This window comes from Aythya ferina (genome assembly GCF_964211825.1).
Source record: "Aythya ferina genome assembly, chromosome: 3".
NCBI lineage: Eukaryota > Metazoa > Chordata > Aves > Anseriformes > Anatidae > Aythya > Aythya ferina.
The window spans coordinates 44,045,629-44,064,127 of NC_140298.1; the positions used below are offsets into that span (position 1 = coordinate 44,045,629).

At 34.9% G+C, this 18,499-nt stretch overlaps 1 protein-coding gene across 1 annotated transcript in view; it reads left to right on the forward strand.

Annotated features, from left to right (window-relative positions):
* WDR27 (WD repeat domain 27) overlaps positions 1-18,499 on the forward strand; it is a 119,321-nt gene that overhangs the window by 27,384 nt on the left and 73,438 nt on the right. Inside the window, exons 18-21 of the mRNA XM_084513690.1 lie at positions 308-441; positions 3,510-3,607; positions 3,945-4,066; positions 14,888-14,985. Of these exons, the coding sequence (XP_084369816.1) occupies positions 308-441; positions 3,510-3,607; positions 3,945-4,066; positions 14,888-14,985 (452 nt within the window). The remainder of the gene's footprint in view (positions 1-307; positions 442-3,509; positions 3,608-3,944; positions 4,067-14,887; positions 14,986-18,499) is intronic.

An 18,499-nucleotide genomic window follows, 5' to 3' on the forward strand; every position in this document is an offset into this window, starting at 1 on the left:
TCATCTCTGCTTCATTTTAGTCTACTCCAGAGTTTGGATGGAAGTTTAGTGTCTGAGGCTAGATTGTATTACATTTAATTGGCTATAAACTATTGCTATCAATTATACTGCCAACTCATTTAAGCAGAATGAAAACTTTGTTTTGAGATTAATAGACATAAAAACTAGGAAGGGCCACTACGTATCATGTTAACCTTCTGTCATGTGGTCAGATTAACAGGGAGATTATGTTTTAGCACCAGGTATCTCAAACAAAAAATATTCAGTGTCTTAGAATCTGTTCTTACTAATATATTTTTTTTAACAGGGCAAAGGTATGTTTCATAAGGCTATACGCTTCGCGCAGTTTTATTTTATGGATGCATTTATATTGCTGTGTTGTGGAGCTGAATTTCATCTATTAAGTTTCCATGTAGACACAACCAAGGACGACTTAAAACAGTGAGTTAAATCTTTCGTTAACAGAGCATTGAAAATACATGAAATACTGTTTGATCTGAGTTTTTTTTTTTTTTTTTTTTTTTTTTCTGGGAGGGGATAAGGGGGATAGGATAGTTTGGTAGAGGAAAGAGGCTATCTTAGGAAAAATATTATAGAAGAAAGAATTAAACAGATAGTAAAAGCTAATAGTAAAAGGTCTTTATTCTTGCATAATTAAAAAAAGGGAATGTCTATTTTTATAGTGCATACCTTATCTGGTGCAAATAATATTTCTATTGCTTTTAATAGTTGGGGACCTTCTGAACTTTCTGTCTGTTTACATTTTACTGTGCATTAATATATTAAGTCACCTTTGAATAGCTATTGCAGTTCCTTCTCTTATGGGAGTATTTCTAAATACATTTTCTTTCAGGGACTCCAATATGCTCTGACTGTCTCCTACCTTTTATGTTAAATGGAAGTGGATTGCTTTCATCATTTTCACTGGCTTTCTACCTTTTATGTTGTATCTAATTACTTCTTCTATTAACTTATTTTTCCCTTTTGTTTCTTCATGGTTAGGCATTCTTCGTGTACTTTTTACTTACACTGTTCTATTGATCATTAAGTGGCTTCTTCTTTCTGATCTGGAATCATTTTTTTGTATTAAATCTGTATGATACACTTTTTCTGATCTTTTAGTTCATAATTGTAGCTGAAGTGTTTTATTACCCTTTTACTAAGTCTCTCAGCTCTTCTTTTGCTCTTGCTGGCTTTCAGCAGTATTGTGTATGCTCACATATAAATGTATCTGTTTAGACACAATAGCGTTTAAAAAACATTGAAGAGATATTTTGCTTTGTTTTATATTACCACTATAGATCTTCAGTAGAAGGCAAATAGACTTTGGTGTTGTAATCTTATTTCTATTAGTCGATACTGTGAGTAGTGTCCATTTGTGATACTGAACAGTACTGAATCTGATTTTGGTTTGTAAATGGTTCAAAATAGTTGATTAATTGTCATTTTCAGTGACCTCCCTGGTTTTACTGTTAATCCACTGGCGCTTGTGATCCTTTAACTCATGTTTCTTGTCAAAATCCTTAATGGAGGCAGTTGCTGTGGCTTTTACTTTTATGGTTTTAGATGAAAAAGACTGGTCTGAACTACCTTTAAACTAGCTAGTTCAGTTGCTAGACGTAGAATGTGGTATGGACATAGAACCCATCCATGAAGTTTTGCAAGGACTTCGGCACTGATCTTCCTCTGTGTTTCTGAAATTACTTTGTTAGAAGTGTGTAATATCCTGATATAAAACTGTTAATGTGTGTAGGATTGTGCTTATATCAACACTTCTGTTATTGCCATGTTCTCAGTATTCCTTGATGGATTAACACTAACTCAAAAATATGCAATTAGACTTGCTCAGATGTTAGTAATGCCAAAAGAGCAAACATAATTGTAGACATTACAACAAATCCACAAACTAGTCTGAGGCCTGGTTATATGCATCTATTAAAAAAAAAAAAAAAAAAAAAAGTACTGAAGGTTAATTTGCTTTGACATTTTCTTGTGGCTTCCTTCCAGTTCATTTCCCAGCATTTCATTTATGAAATGCTGTGTCATTCCTTTTGTTTCTCACAACTTTTTAATTCTGCCTTCTGAGTCAAGTTTGGAAGAATGCTCGAATGGAGCTGAATCAAGGAAAAGCTACATCTAACTCCTGAAGTGTGCTTTATACCTTTAATTAGCAGAGCATGGCAATGTCATCTGGCTAACCAATTAACTGTTACTGTATTTCAAATATGAAGACAATACAATAACAAATCAGTGTTTCTCTGCCTAGAGCTTTCAAAGAACTACCCATAAGTATGAATTAGTGAAGCACCACAACAACTTAGTTAAGAGGTTAAATATTGGTTCAGCTTTAAAACTGGAATTAAGAAGTGGAAATAATAATAAAAAAAAGTTCTTTATAAATGTTATAGAGGATATTTACTGCAGCTCTGGGAATAGAATACAGATCTCTTTACTTCTACAACTATGATTAATCTCAAAATTATTCACCATCTAAACAAGTTTATTTATGTTCTCCAAAAGTACTGTTGAATTTCCACTGTCATCAGCAGTTGCGTATGCTGATATAAAGAAGGGTAAATTATTCTGTTTAATTTCTTTAAAGTTCTTAATTACCTTTAATTTGCACAAGAATTTGAGCAGAACAAAATATCTGTGAGGTTATCATTTCATTTTTATAGTTAGTTTCATGTGTTACTTTAAAGATAAGAAACAGCAATTTAAAATTAAGTTAAAATGAAGGAAACTGCCTTCCAGTAAAAGAAACATTGCATTTTAAAGCCATTATATAATGTCTACTATGATGAAATGTGAAGCTACTAGCTAGCACATTTTATAGATGGGCGAAGAAAAGGCCATGGTAAGTGGATTTAAAATTTAGCATGCTGTTGATAAATAGAAGAGTGTTAATTTCAGGTACATCTGTTAATATTTAACAAGATCACTATATTCATGCAAACAACTTTAAATCACTTTAGACTTCTTAATAAAATGGACAGTGTAGACCAAGTTCAGCAGTATGATAATATGAATGTTCTAAGCTTGGTTCCTTAGAGCTTTAGCCATTAGTTCAAAGACCTGAAACACTCTTTGATCGTCTCAGAAAAGAAATTATTCCTGTAAGTGTGCCACCCATGGACGTTTGTTAGATACACTAAAATGGAACTATAGTACTTACAGTTTCATTGGAATTATTTTAATGCATAGAAGTGTCTGCATTTAGAATACAATATGGAAATTTTGATTTCTTGTGGCGTGTTGACACTGCCTGGCAGAGTGATGTTGATCACAGATTTGTCTTATATGTATGAATATCATGTTTCTTTTCATCTGAAATAGTTTAGTTACCAAATTTAATAGAATTCAGCAACAAGTAAAAAGATCTGTGGCTTTAATTTTAATAATAAAATAAAGCATTTTGCTTTGTTTTGTAATTCCAATGGGATTTTACTGGTGGCCACATATCATTACTTATTTCATTAACGCTAGCATTCATTTGATATTTTTTTCAGATACAAACAGAGAATTTTTTGCAAATTGATCCAGAAATTTCTCATGGCTTCAACAATGGAGATTACCAGCCTTTCAGCAGTAAATGATTTCTACTCTTGTATCTTTTTTAACAAATTATTATTTTTTTAAAAAAACAACAAACAACTTTGGATTTAATGACAAGGAAAGAATTTCAGTTAAAGTAATTAACATTTGATTCTTTCTTTTTTACTACTCTTTTTCTATTAGTGTAGAAATACCATATTTTTTGTGATACCAAAGTTAAGCCTTTGTATTTTTTTTATGGCTAAGATTTGTGATTTTTGCATGTAAAGCACTAAATACAACAAAACCTTTATGTGTTATATATATATATACACAAATATATATATATATATATATATATGCTTTAATTTATTTAGATCAATTTTGCTTTAACACAGAGAACTTTGCAGATATTGTTCTTACAGCTGGCAGCAACCGAGCATTGGAAGTTTTTGACCTCAATGAAGGCCGAAGCACAGCAGTGATTCCAGAAGTTCATAGTAGATCAGTCCATCAGATCTGCCAAAATAAGGTTTATATATTGCTGTATACTGATAGTACCACAAGGACCTAATTCTGTGTGATAAAGGCATGTCTGCAGACAAGATCTCATTCATTCTCTTGTCGAAAGCAAGCAGCAGTAGGAATGACTGAACAAGCCTGCTAGCAGGGCAGTGTATCTTACCCTTTGCCTTACTTGGGCCAGACTGTAATACTGCAGTTCAATAGGAACCATTAATTGTAAATATTTACAATGTTTGTAATCTGCTAGCCATTTTTATAGCTTTTAATACTTTCCATATTTTTGACCTGCATTTTTAACATGCTGTTTAGAAAACAGAAGGCTTTTCCATGCTGATTTGTTGAAGTAATAATGTAGATGTTATTTAACATTCATACTGAATTTTGATATCTCAAAATACTCCATGACAAAGAGGAAACCAATTTAACACTCAGTTCTTGCATGGGGAAATAAAGGGAGCTGTAAAATTCTAATAAGTCTTATAACCTATTCTAGCATCTTATTGTATTCTTTTTTTACCAAGGGCCAAAATTGTTATATAGTGTTCTGAGTGTATTTCTTACACTAGGGGCTACATATTCCTCCAATATTCTGCTCCTGACATGGGAACAAGAAGTTTATCATTTGTGTATTTACTGATATCATCATTGTTATTACAATTAAAAGCAAAAAAGATTAAAAAAAAAAGTTACAGCAACAAAACCAAATCTATCAAAAAAAAAACCCCAACAACCAAACTTTTTTACAACAGCAGAAGGCTATTCTCAGAGTAAATTCCTATTCCTATTGTTGTTCTCCTTCACTGTTTATAACTGCACTGTGTATAAATAGGGTTTCTTACAAGTAGAGGTAGCTATAAGCTTCTTGGATGTGCAAGTTGAAGAAGAAGGTGAGATAAAGGGCCTTGTACAGTTTCTTGACCCAAAAGATTATGTGAGAAAGGAATAAATTGGAAGTGATAGGAGTACAGATTTTATTCACTCTATTATCTAAGAGTTTATTGCTCTTATAGGGAAGCTGTCAATCTTTTTTTTTTTTTTTTTTTTCCTGCTATGAAAATATTTTTCTTCCATTTCAGAGTATGTTGTGTAAAGTAGCCATAAAACAGCCTTAAGCCAAGCAATGGTTTATTTATTTTTTTTATTTATTTTATTTTAGAACAGGGCCTTTAGAAAGAAAACAATCTGCACATAGTGGCATATTATGTGAAATTTCTTCTACTGTGAAATGCCAGGAAACCTGGGCTTTTTTTTTTTTTTTAACGTTTTGAATAAATGTTTGATTTTTTTTATACTTGAACATTTATGTCTCCTCTTGAAAAATGGTCCATTTTAAACTGTGCCATAATTGCTTTCCATGTTACTTGAATCTAACACTAGAAATCAAAGTCAGTCCTGTAGGCTTAGCAAGAGATTGAAATCAAGTCTTGTGAGCAAATAGCATAATGCTATACTGCTATAATAATTTATAGTGTGGGCTTAACATACTTGAAGAGTAGATGATCTTGAACTGTTTCTCTCCTTTCAGCCTGATTTTCAGTCACTTTTATGTTAATATATCATGCCCAAGTATGTCATGATGGAAATACACTGTTGCATCCTGAAGGCTTGCAGGTAAAAATCATCAGGGAGGAATCATGAATTCATAGCCTTTAGAAAATGCCATTAGAAGGTAAACCAGTACAAGGTGCTGGGAACTGAGGAGAGCCATATTTTTCAGAAAATTGGCTTGGATTTGCCATTTCTCAATCAGTTTTCTTGTTTGTGCTTTTAGTACTTGAAACCAAATGACAAAATATACAGAATGTGCAACTTACTTTCTATGTAAACGAATGATAGGTTCCTCTTGCTAGTTTGTTGAATCTCATGAGAGAATTTAGGTTTGTAGTCTTATATGTCTTATGTAACTATTCTATAAAGTTGAATCCAAAGTCATCTGTTTCATTCAGAAATGGAAAGAAAAATTGCTCAGTATTACAATGGAGTGGATGGCTTTTAAACCCTCATCTTTGGGCTTTTTTTCTTTTTTCTTTACATGTGAAATTTGATTTGAATGTTTGGAAATCTATTCCTGTACATTCCTGCTGGAATGCCTACTGTGTTAGGTTTGGTTGAGTATGGCTCTTCATTCCTATTTGGAAAGCCCTTGCTTCTGTGGGTTGAAAACAGTTCCTTATTACTACTTTTGTATAACTCTGTGGGTTTTCCTGAGCGATGTGATCTGGTAAAACACTTAAAATTGTGCTAACTATTTCAGTACTATTTGTTACACACACAGGCTTAAAGTTTTGGCTTTTCTTTTTGCTTGGTCAGCTGAGTGGCTTCAGGTTATTTAATCAAGAAAAACTTTAAAGCTGTGGACAAGTATTCTCTTGGGAGAAAAACTAGAGACGTGGTATAGCAAAGAAAATTGACCATTTGGGGGAAAATTATAGATCAAGGTTCTCAATTATTTTTTTCAGTTATATAAAATTAATACTTTAGATAGGTCTGTAGGAAAATTATATCATCAGCTCTTTTGTTACATTAGTATAATTTCAACTGTTAGAGTAAATATAACTTGGAACATTTGCATTAAGAGAATATGCTGAAATAATTTATAGTGTACACATAGTATTCTGCATATTTTTGTAATTCTATATCCTGTTTAAAGTGCAAAATACATTGGAATCTAAGGACGTGACTACCTTAGCTACTGGGGAGGGGTGGTGAAGTAGAAGCAAATCTGTGGAATGAAATAGTTGGTTTTAAGGAACCAATGCCCACACCTTAAGATTTATGGAGGCTTTCCTGTAGGTTTAATGCTCACTACTGATTGCAATGCATTATGTATATTCTTGAAGTGCATTTTCTGTTTTGGCTTCATGCAAAAACAAGTGAGTTCCCACGCTCCAACATTGCTTTTGGATGCAACCTGAACAGCATTAAGTGGGAGAGATTGGGAGTTTGTTTTTAATAAATAATAATAATAAAGATAAAATATATTTAGAGGGTCTTTATAAAACACTAGTGAAGATCTGGTTGAATTAAATGTGGGAGAAACCTGTCTGCAAGTTCTCTGTTGCATTTATGGGGGATTCTAGCAACATACAAGACCAGCATGAGATTAATTTATTGCTGAATAATACTGCTGTGCAGCTGTAAGCAAGCACATATAACTTGCAGTGTAATTACTTTACATAGTTCTTTTTGTCAGTTCTGGAGATTAGTTGCAAGAAATGACATTGATTTATCTCAGCCTTCAGGGTACTTGATTAAGCTTATTTTATCACTTGGAATATGTTTTTTACTGTAGACATTGTTTGATGTATGGTAGAAGAGTATGCAGAATCTTCTTCCTGAACAATTTAGGAGAAAATTGCAAATATCTATATCTATATATCTGTGTGACTTTATATATATATATATATATATAAAAATATAAAATACTTGGCTGCACTGATGTTTATAAAGTATATCTCCTAGAAGATGGAGTGCTAATTTTTACTTAATGCAACCCATTTTAACCAATGTCTGTGAATCTTGTAATCTTGTTTCCTTTTAGAAATGTATTATTCTGAATATGAAAATGTATTTAGAAGATAAGTGGGAGTGAAAATTAAATAAAATTGTCATATTACTTGTACGTGCATATAACCTGCTGCTGAATCAGTTTCTGTAAAGCTACTCCTGGATTATGTGTGTGACACAACAGAAATTTAGAATGTGTTACAGGTAAATGTTCAAAAGAACGTTCAAATATTTAAATATCAACTAAATCTCAGAATCTGTGGCCTTACTCTTCTGTCTAATTTTGAAAATCTCCCTCTTTGGCCTATCGAAGAGAACTAATGTAAAAGTCATCTTTCACGAAATTATTTTAAGTTTAGTTATGTGTAGCATATCCCGTGTTGCAGAGGCAGTTATTAGTACAATAAGGTCTTGCTTTATTAATGATATCCTGAAGATGACATACTATACTGAACCATTACTTGCCACAGCATAGATAAAGAAAGCTGTAGTCTAGCTACAGCTTTGAGTAGCTTTGTCTTTAGCTTTAGGAATGTGTTGAATCATCCTGACTATAATTACTGTAAAATCAGACCATACCCTTGCATGAGATAGAGGCTGCCAATTTTATTACAGCTGATGAAAACTTATCACTTATCTGAAACATGAGCTGTGCAAAGAAATCTCTGTTCTTGCTAATGTTTTGTGTAATATTGCAAATTAATATAGAGTACATGCTCATTGCTCATACAGTGTGGGGGGAGAGAGAGAGAGAGAGAGAGAATAAGTACATGGAATGTTTCCTATTGTAGGCTAGGAAATTGCTGCAATCATCCCTCCTCTTTTCAGGTGAAATGTGAGTATGGTGGTTGTCCTGCCCATTCCTACTGGCTCTTCTTTCCTGGAGAAGAAAGCAGTAGCAGCAACAGGATGGGACTTCTAACTGGTCTTTTATCTTGTCACTGTTCTCCATTTCACACTACACACCTACAACCACTTTCATTTTTTTTCCTCTTTCTCCTGTATGTAATTCCCCCTTCCTACTGTATTTTTTTTTTTTCCCTCTTCTGGCCATCCGCAGCCATGCAGGTTACTGTTCTTTCCAGAGCTCTTTCCAGAGCTCCTTCTGCCCTGATTATGTCTTCCCTCTCAAGTCCTTCGACCTCGGTGTCTTACAGAGGTGACAGGTGCAAGGACTGGAAGAAAGTAGCTTTGGGGAGGTAATGTCCATGAGGAGGAAGGGAAATGAAGAGAGCAGCATCACTGAAGCTCACTCACAGAAGGTTGGGATTTCTGTTTTAGTATGAAGAATAATTCTAAGCATCTTTAAATGCAGTATCAGTTATGAAGTCTAGTCATTTTAAACTCTGCTTTTAGTGCAGAGGAATACTTCAGAAATGAAAAATTCAATAGTATAATGCTGAAGAATATTACAAAAATTACATGGATGCTGAGGAACAAATAGTCATTATTGAATGCCAGAGCAGAGAGAGGTGTAAGAAAGAAATCTTGGCTAGTAAACCTAGACAACCGTGTTAGTAAGAAGCTGCTCTGAGTTGCTACATGTTATAGTGAGATGAAGAATAATGAATGAAGTGAAAATGTATTTGCACGCTAGCATCGTGTATACTGCTGTACTTATCTTTTTCCTTTATCTTTCTTTAACTGTAGGAATAGCTGGATGTCTTAATACCATGCTGTTTAATTGTTTAATTTAAAAACCTTAAATTGCAACAACGGTTGAATGTAATGTGGTGTCTGTGTGTGTGTGTGTGTGTGTGTATATATATCATATATATATACACACACATATTGTGTATGTGTATATATGCCCACACATACATAAACTTATTTTCACTAAACCTATTCATCTGTTGTATAGAATAGAATTCTATTCTATCCATTGAATAGAAGTGTTTTCTTCAGGTCTTTCCTTATATTCTACAGAAGAGTATTTTTGTTGTGAGTTTGTGTTATTTCATCAACATTACACAAAGGAAACCAGGGCAAGAATGTATCAAGCATCTCTTGAATGGAATGTGGATATTCCAAAGCTTACAAAAAGGTCATTTTAGAGCTATACTTGTGGGTCTGTGTCAAATTTAAAATATTGGTTGAAGAAAAACACTAGAAGAAAAAGTATAAACTGCACAAAATCATAAGACTAAAGCTCATGTAAGGAAGACGTTTTTCTGCATAGCATGCTTACTAGAAGGTTTTTGTTTATATTTGTACTGCTTTTGCCAAATCACTTCCCGGTTGTCACCTAGTTTAGATTAGTAGAGTTATTTAGGATTTGATTATATACAGAACCCTTAGGACTGGATCCAAAATAGTGCAACTTAGGTACTGAAGTCTGGGAGAGAAAACCACAAAAGACATGTCTAGCTCTTGCAGCTTGAGGTATGATTAAAGTTTACACAATTAAATTACTTGCAGAACTGTAGGCCTTATACTGCTTGCTTTGAAGTTCTATGATCTTGATTTAATTGAGCATATTAATGCTTATTAAAAATCTCAGCATATTCTTGTTTCCTTAGCAAAGCCTCTTGGCACCAAATTGTCCTCAGTTGTTCAAGGACATGTATTCCACCAGAACTGCAATCTAAGTATTATATTCTTTATGACGTTCTTTTGCACCACTTGCACTTCCAGTTTTGTTCTCTGTGTTCACTTAACACTCTTCCCCAATTGCAATGTCATCTTCTTGTCCTGTCCTTGTTACTAGTTGACTGAGAGATGCACAATATTTGCATGCATGCCTGTTCTGAATGACACATGTTGGCTGGTTAGTGGCTTTCAAAACAAAGTCACTTAATGGCTGTTCTGGTTTGAATTTTTGTATGCTAATTACTCATTTACATGTATCTTGTGGAAATATAATTATCACTAGACTTTTATTTCTCTGTCAGATTGGATTTAAACAGGGGAGCAGGTTAAAAAATTCTAGATGAAAATCAGCAGACCGTATAGTTACTCAATTTCCTAATGAAACCATGTTTATGCTAATTACAGTCTTCAGAGATGTGGTGATGATACTGCTGTAGCTTCATGAAATAGCTTAGTTTTCAGGTCATTTGCTCAGAAAATGGCAGGTGGAGGTTCACTGCTCTCCTCCAACTGAGGATACTGATGGAAATCATCCACTTCTCACTGAAGTGAACCTTCACTCTTCCCTTAACCTATGTCATGGTACACAGGGCAGGCTTCAGAGAGAGAGAGGGAGCAAGAGAAAGTGTGGTGTAGCATGGAGGAAACAGCCACCTGGGAGGGGGATGTTCTGGTTTCCTGACCCTACTCTCAAAACTGCTTATGACATTTTTTAATTCAGGTTATTACTAGACACTAGTGGTGCCATTAAGCTCCCTTTGATGCAATGAGCAAATATTGCTATTCTGGCAATAGTAACTTCATCACACTTTGGCAAATAGTCTTTAGAGGTCTTACACCAAGCCTGACAAGGTGAACATCCTAAGCTAATTATAATGGATTTACATTGCCTTAATTTCTTGTTTTTCAAACAGTGATACAGCTTGACAATTTTGTTTTGATACATAAGATCACCTAAAGAGAAATGTTTATTGATGATTGCCGAATTATTACTTGACTTTTCATGGTTTCTGTTGGAGCCATGAGTGTTTTGCTTTGTATACTAATGTTTAAGTCACGTAATAAAATAAATCGACTGAAATATCAAAATTGTGTTCCTGTTTCTCAGTTTGGAAACCACTGAGATACAGAAATGGGTGTCAATTTGAGATCAGGTTATGCAGATTTGGAACTTTAGAGTTAACAGCACAGTTGTACTGCTGCAAAATGTACTTTTTGAGCATGAGTCCATCATCACCAATAGCAAATATTTTGAGGGTATTGTGTCCTACCAGCAAGCACAATTAAAGAATACATTAATTTTCAGAGAAACAGCAAGGTTTTTGGTTTTCTCTCTAGGACCTTTTTGTTTAAAAGTACATTGGTCTATTTGCTAGGAAATGTATATGATGAAAAATGTAATAAGAAACTCAGAAATTATATAGTATTTGAACAGTCAGCTAATTTTTTCCTAGCTGTGGTGACAAACCTGTCTGAAGGTATGTATTTGCCTGTAAGGTGTGGAGTGCTTTCTGAGATAGCTATTGATTGATGCCTTTAACATAAGCCAACCAGACTGTTCAGATGATATTCATGGTATTTATATGTAATCAGTGAATTAGATAGGCATTCTGTTGAACTGTGTCCTTTTAGGGGAAGCAATAAATATAGATTGCAGAGTGTGTTAACATATACTACTACTTTGTATTTTAGGATAGATTCTCATAAATTAACAGATGATAAAAAATGATAAAAACACGAAGGGATAAACAACATTCAGCTTGCATAGTATCCCAACTAGTATACTTTTTATAGCAATACTCAGTAGCAATTGTAGTTCGAGGATACAAGTATGGCTTTAGATTGGAAAAGTATGTTACTGACAAAACATCAGGGCAAGGAAGGACGGAACAAATTATTTATATTAATATTTGATCACATGTATTACTGTTCATGCTTCATAAAGTAAAGGAGTGTTGCTGGAAGTAAATATGCACTTGTCTAGAGAGTGTTTTTTATTAGACTCTGTGATGACTGGTGACTGAAGAAAGAAATGGTGAATAATTTCCAAATCACATAAATGAGGGTGCTCTGTAACTTAATGAACATCATCCTTTGGACAAATATTGTCTTTCTCTCTTGCAATTATTCTTTTTACAGAATGTATATACGGAGCTAATGTGAGAATGTGTAGGCTTTGTCTTTGTTGGAAAATCAGTGGCACAGTGTATTTCATTTCATCTGTTAGAGCAGGCTGTGGTAATCCTTAGTTTAGGAAGTGAAAACTCCTATAGTCTTTTTAGTTCTGAGTGCCCTGCTTTGTCTTACCATTTGGGGAAATTTCTTGAAAAAGTACTGGAGCACTTTCCACCCATACGCCAGTTTTCGCAAGGAATAGAAGATTCCTGGCAGTCAAGAACTGATTGCGGGAAAGGGCCTTGAGGTTTTTGTGATGTATTCAGCCAAATCAAGAATGTGAATGGTGGGGAAAGGAAAGAAGGCGTTCCAACTGTTTATATTTAGTTCCCTGGAGAAAGAAGTTTGTAGCCAGTAAAAAGGTCAAGGTTTGCCAATGTGGATGTTAAAAAATCAGAGGTTTAAAGATAGACCAGATTTAATTATTTAAAGGTATGAAGCCAAAACTGCTCCTGGTATGAATGAGTGCAATTACTACTGAAGTCAGTGGAAAGTGTGCCCACTTATGCCAGGGATAAACATGGCTTATAGTTAAATGTTGGACTACTCTGGCTGTATAACATAGTTAGGCTTTGTAAAGATAGTTGATTGCTTAAGGTTTTCTATTTTTACTTCTTTTCAGATTCCAGATATTATTTTCATCTACGCGAGGTGTTCCTCACAAAAAGTAGCTTTAAACTAGAGTTTGCTAAAAATGTTCCCTGCTGATATTACATATCCATTTTCTGCTTTAATATGAACAAATTTTAATTAGTCATTCTATGAGTGCTATAGTCCTCTAATTAATCATTGGAATACATGATTTACTAATGAATGGCCATTGGCCATTTCACATTTGTATAATTGGTCAATATTTTGGCCATGCCTATGGGAAGGTGTAAAATTAGTTTGTTCTGATGACATGAAACTTCCTTGACATGCTGTTGGGCAATATTCATATGGTTTGCTGTCCTTTAGTAACAAGAAAGCCTTGAATGAAGATAGAAAATACAACCTGAAACTTCCTTTAAGGATCTGGGAAAGTATTGAGGTCTTGCTGCTTTTAAAATGTTTTTGGGGTGACAACCTTTCTTTGAAGATCTTAATGATTGTGAGGATCATAACAATTGTTTTCTACTGCAAACAGATGTGAAGTTAAACTAGTACATGTTACAGTGAGAGGCTTTGGGAATTATGTTTCTTTGAAGGGTCAGCTGAAAACTGATGAATAGTAAACATATAGAATAGGTCTAGGAAGTTTGCATAAACTGAATCTTGCCAGCTTTACAAAGCCAAATAATGCTTCTGAAGTTCTGATAAAATGTTGTTAGAAGTAGATGAATCCAGTAACCCAATGGAGTTGAGAATGCCATAGATCCCTTCCCCTGGGCCCAGCCAGTAGTGAGGCTGAACTTGTGTTCCCAGTTGGCACATCTATACACATACACAGGTCAACACAGACAAAAGCACTCAGCACTCACACAAACATAGACATCACTGACAGCCGCATCATTTTTCCCTCTTTGGCTGATTTGGATGAAAGTCCATTAGTGGGAAGAGTGGCTTAGATAGAGACTGTCCACTAGCTGACCCTGGATCTCTGCTATCTCCAGCTGCTGGCACCAGGGTAAGCAAACTCCTGAGACCTGCAGCCCTACACCAGCTGCTGGTGTAGACCAGCAGCCTTGCACACGCTTAGGATTACTCCAGGAATGGTATTTAGACTTTAGATGTGGTTCATCTGATAGCTGGTCCTGGATCTTTGCTCTTTCAAGTTGTCCCATTCAGCTCCAACCCCCTATTCAGCCCCCTCCACAGGTGGGTGGGTTCCTCAGTTGTTGACCCTCTCACAATATGGTCTCTCTGGCGGTTGGCCTGGGCCTTCTGGTAGCCAACTCTTCCAGGTTCTTCACTTTCTGAGACACACACACTTAGCTACCAAACCACTTCACCTGCTCACTGACTAGCTTAAAGTTCACTAGGGATCATGTGCTGGCTTAATGTACCCTCTCTTGCCTTAGTTGCTTACATCTCAGATCCTTGGGCTCCTATTACCTGTGGTCCAACTCCACTGCTGGCATTTAATTTCCCTCACTCCAGTCTCTCTAGTAGCTGGCACTTAGACCAACAGGCCACCTGACCTGTGGTCCCCCACCAGTTGCTGGTACCCAAACCCTCAAACACTCCAGTACACACAGGCCCATAAAGTCTTGTGCAATCCCAAAATGTTATGCTCTTGAATACCATAATTAACTCCATACCCATAGGCATTTATTCCTGTCAGTCTGTTTGGTAACCAAGAGAACCTCTCCTTTTGACTAATTTTGGTGGGTGTCATCCCTGTCTCAAAGGGCTTGTGGCTATCCAGGGACAGCCCTGAGAGAAGTCGAGGCAATGCTGCATTTGTCTAAGAGCATTGTGGGGGACCCTCCACATGCCAGTGGTCCTCTGTGCTCCTTTGTATGTGTGCAGAAAAACTTTTATTCACACAATCTAACAAACTATATATTTATTCTTGAATGGACAAAATATTTAGTATCACGAGAAGAGTTATTTGAAAATAATTTTAATATTTCAGGGGTCAGCATTCAGCACTCAGCAACCTGAAGCTTACAACCTCTTTTTGACCACGGCTGTAGGTGATGGCATCAAACTCTGGGATTTAAGAACTCTCAGGTAAGGCTGAATTAGGTACCTTGGAATAAAAAGGTATGCTTCGTCTCTATTCAGAGTTGTCATACTTTCTGTGGTATACTACTAGAAACTAGTGTGTGGAACCAGATCTGCAATCAGGCCTTTAAAAAAGTATTATGCATATTATTAAGGGATACTGGGCTAACTAGAATTTACTTATTTTAACAGACCAAATGTAATGTTGAGTAGATTTTTACCCTTTGGTTCCTCAGTTGCAGTTACTTATGTGAAAACCATTAAATAGTCAAGATTTATCGCCTATGTCTTACCCACCTTACGGAGATCTAATCGTATATATAAAATAGTATATTGATGCTAATGGTATTTCCAAAACAGCATGTCATTACTGCTAAAGGAGGTAAAATTTATGATCCAGCTTTTAAAATACAAATGCAATTGTAACAGCATTATTATAAATCATTTATACAGTTCTATAAATATGCATAATACTCTATGATAAACTCAGAAAAAGATGCTGCACTTCTTCCAGAAGCTTTTTGCTGTTGTACTTGGGAAAGCTATGGGACAGAGAGAGTGGCAGGGAGGGAACACTGCACAGGAAAGGAAATACCTGGGGCAATCTCTTTTGTGCAGGTTTTTGTGCAGGAATTATATTTAAAAGAAAAGTGATTTGAATGGGAAAGGTTGCTTAAGTCTGTGAGAATAATTTAATATTTGCTTTGTGCATATGTAAACATACTTACTGATTTTTTCTTTACTTTTTTTTTTTTTTTAATTTTTAATATTATTATTCTGATATTGAATTTCTGTTTAGGAATGCATAATGGTTGTTTCAATTATTTCCAAATTTCTGTGGTAAGAATACATTAAACCTATAGGGGGCACATATGTTCTTGCCAAAAGCATTGCTGTTATTACCTGTACTGAATGTCAGAAAGTAATGAAACTAGAGACTGCTGAGGTTGGAATCCGTTACCTTCTTATGTTTTTCTAATAAGCAGTTCAAACTGTGTTTCTAGAAGAGTAATGAAAAAGTAGAGAGGTTTTCACAGATCACTTATCTGTCTCTTCATTTTTAAATACTTATATAAGTAGAGCAGGTGAATGGTAAAATAGTTAAAGTGTAAAATCTGTGCAATCAATTAAATGAATATGTCCTGGGAAGAGGGGAATAATTTATGTATGTTCTTGCTCCATATTTAATTTGGCAAAGTCAGTGTATTCTAGTGTCTGCTGAGTTCTGCTAGCCAAACTTCAAAAAAATTTATTCAAGTCCTTAATTATCCATATTTTCAGGCTGTGCTATAGGTATTGTGTAAATATGTATGCTTGTTTCACACTACAGAGCAATCAATGACAGTAATCATTGTAGAGGAAAAAATAGAGCAAATAAATCACCATTGTGCTATTGTTTGTAACTTTTTTTTTTAAATAAAAAACAACAAATTTTTAAAAATGAAAATTTCCCTCATTCCTCTGGCCAGAGGTTAAATCTTCTGTATTTTAAAATCTACTTTTCAGTTCTCATAAGGGAGAAAACTGTTCACTTTTTCCTAATATGTTCACCAGGTGTTTTTTACATAAATAATTTTGAAATGGTTGAGCTTGGAAAGCTCTGTCTGAACTTGGAACAAGTCTCTACCAGAGTGCTAGGTGTACTATACAGTTACACAGATTGAAAACTTTTGCTTTTTTGTTCATAGGTCTTGTCCAATCAAATCCAGTTCATCCCTTGTACTTAGAGGAGAGATTAGTTCCTAAACAATCTTATGGTGGGCCAGTTCCTTTAATCTCTTGAAGTTGCTGATTTGTAAAGGTGGTGCATCTGCCATTACTGTATTTTGAACGGTCCCTCTGGAATGATCTCTTTTTCTACTTTTTTTTTTTTTTTTTTTTTTTTTTTTTTTTTTTTTTTGGGGGTGGGGTGGGGTGGGAAGAGGCGTTGCCAGAATAAGTTCTTATTTTTTTATTTATTTTTTTTTTAAATGAAGTCATTTTCCAGTGTTTTGAAATATAGCAAAGGTAAGTCAACCTTCTGATTTGTACTGTTTGCAGAGTTGTGGGTAGTAACACTAACTGCAAGTAACACTAACTTTTATTGTCTGTTCATTTTGTTTTCAATATTTGCCTCAGGCATCCACAGTGAAAACTGTTTTTCTTTTGTTTAATCTGCTTATTGCCCTTAATGAATTTTATCCACTAATACTATATTTAGTGATACTATAAAGTGAAAAATGCTGATGAAATGGGAAAACTCCAGAGCATAGTGCTCTGGAAAGCTGCAGTTGAAATCATGGGAAATCATTTTCAAAGATTCTGCACAATTTCTTCCTTAGTTATTTCTTTAGTTCAATTTATTTGATAATTCATTTTTTTCATTCTTCTGACTTGCATTGCTTTTATCATTATTAACTGAGGAATCACAGCAGAATGCTCAGGTTCTTTTTTGGTCCTTTCTTAGAATAAATCTTCAGACACTTTATCCTGGCCTGCAGCTTTATAGGCTTTGAACACAGTGTTTCTTTTTTCTTTTTTTTCTTCCTTTTTTTTTTTCCCCCCTGAGTTCCACAAGACTTTTTCCATTCAGTCTGTATTATCAAACTCTTTTTTTTTCTTTTTCCCCAGTGAAAATTCATTTATGTATGTTTTCTCTTGTTCTTGAAGTTGGTGAAAGTGTTTTTGCACCTTCCACTTTCATCATCCTTGGTGGATAAAGCTGTAAATCCATCTGCATCTTTCACTATGGATGGTTTGGAGGCATTCCAGGACTACTTCAGAGAGTGCCAGGAAGTCTTATGGGTTCCTCTGAAGGTGGTACAAGAAAAGACATTTAAACTTCTGATGTTGTCAGCCAACCTCACACAGCCAGGTCATCTTGCCAATAAATGAGGGAATCTTGGATGCTATTAGTGACTTTTGGACTTAGACTCCTGCTTCATTTACTTTGAAATGCATGGATTTTTAAAGTTTCATCTGAAGATTTTGAATATTTGTATACTTCTCCCGCATTCTTCGCTTCATTATAAATGTAGCTAAGAAAAACTTCAGACAATCTACAAAGCAGCATAAAGAACTAAGGAGGTTAGATCTTTTTGGAAGAAGAAAACTGGCTACTATTCTTTCAGGTTACAATAATGAATTACCAGGCTTTGTGAATGCATACAGTGGGGTAAGATAATGACCTTTGATCATCTTCCAAGACACTGTGAAGACATTGTGAAGAACATTTTAAGCCTGTCTTGTCTAAAAAGAATGGCTAGTTGGAGGACAAGTGAAAATATTACCAAAATATTACCAAGGTCCAAGTTGGAAGCAGTGAGCACAGAAATTAAATTGAGGTTCAATGGGAATGTTGTTGAGAAGAATACTAGTTACCAGATTCAGGGTTCCCAAGAAAGTGTCAGACTAAAAGGTAATAATCAGGAGGTACCAACAACACTTGGTGCATGCTAATATTTTTTGAAAGACTTTGTGTTCTTTATGATGAAACATTGTAGACTCCTAAGTGCCCATAAAATATAGAAACTCTACCGTT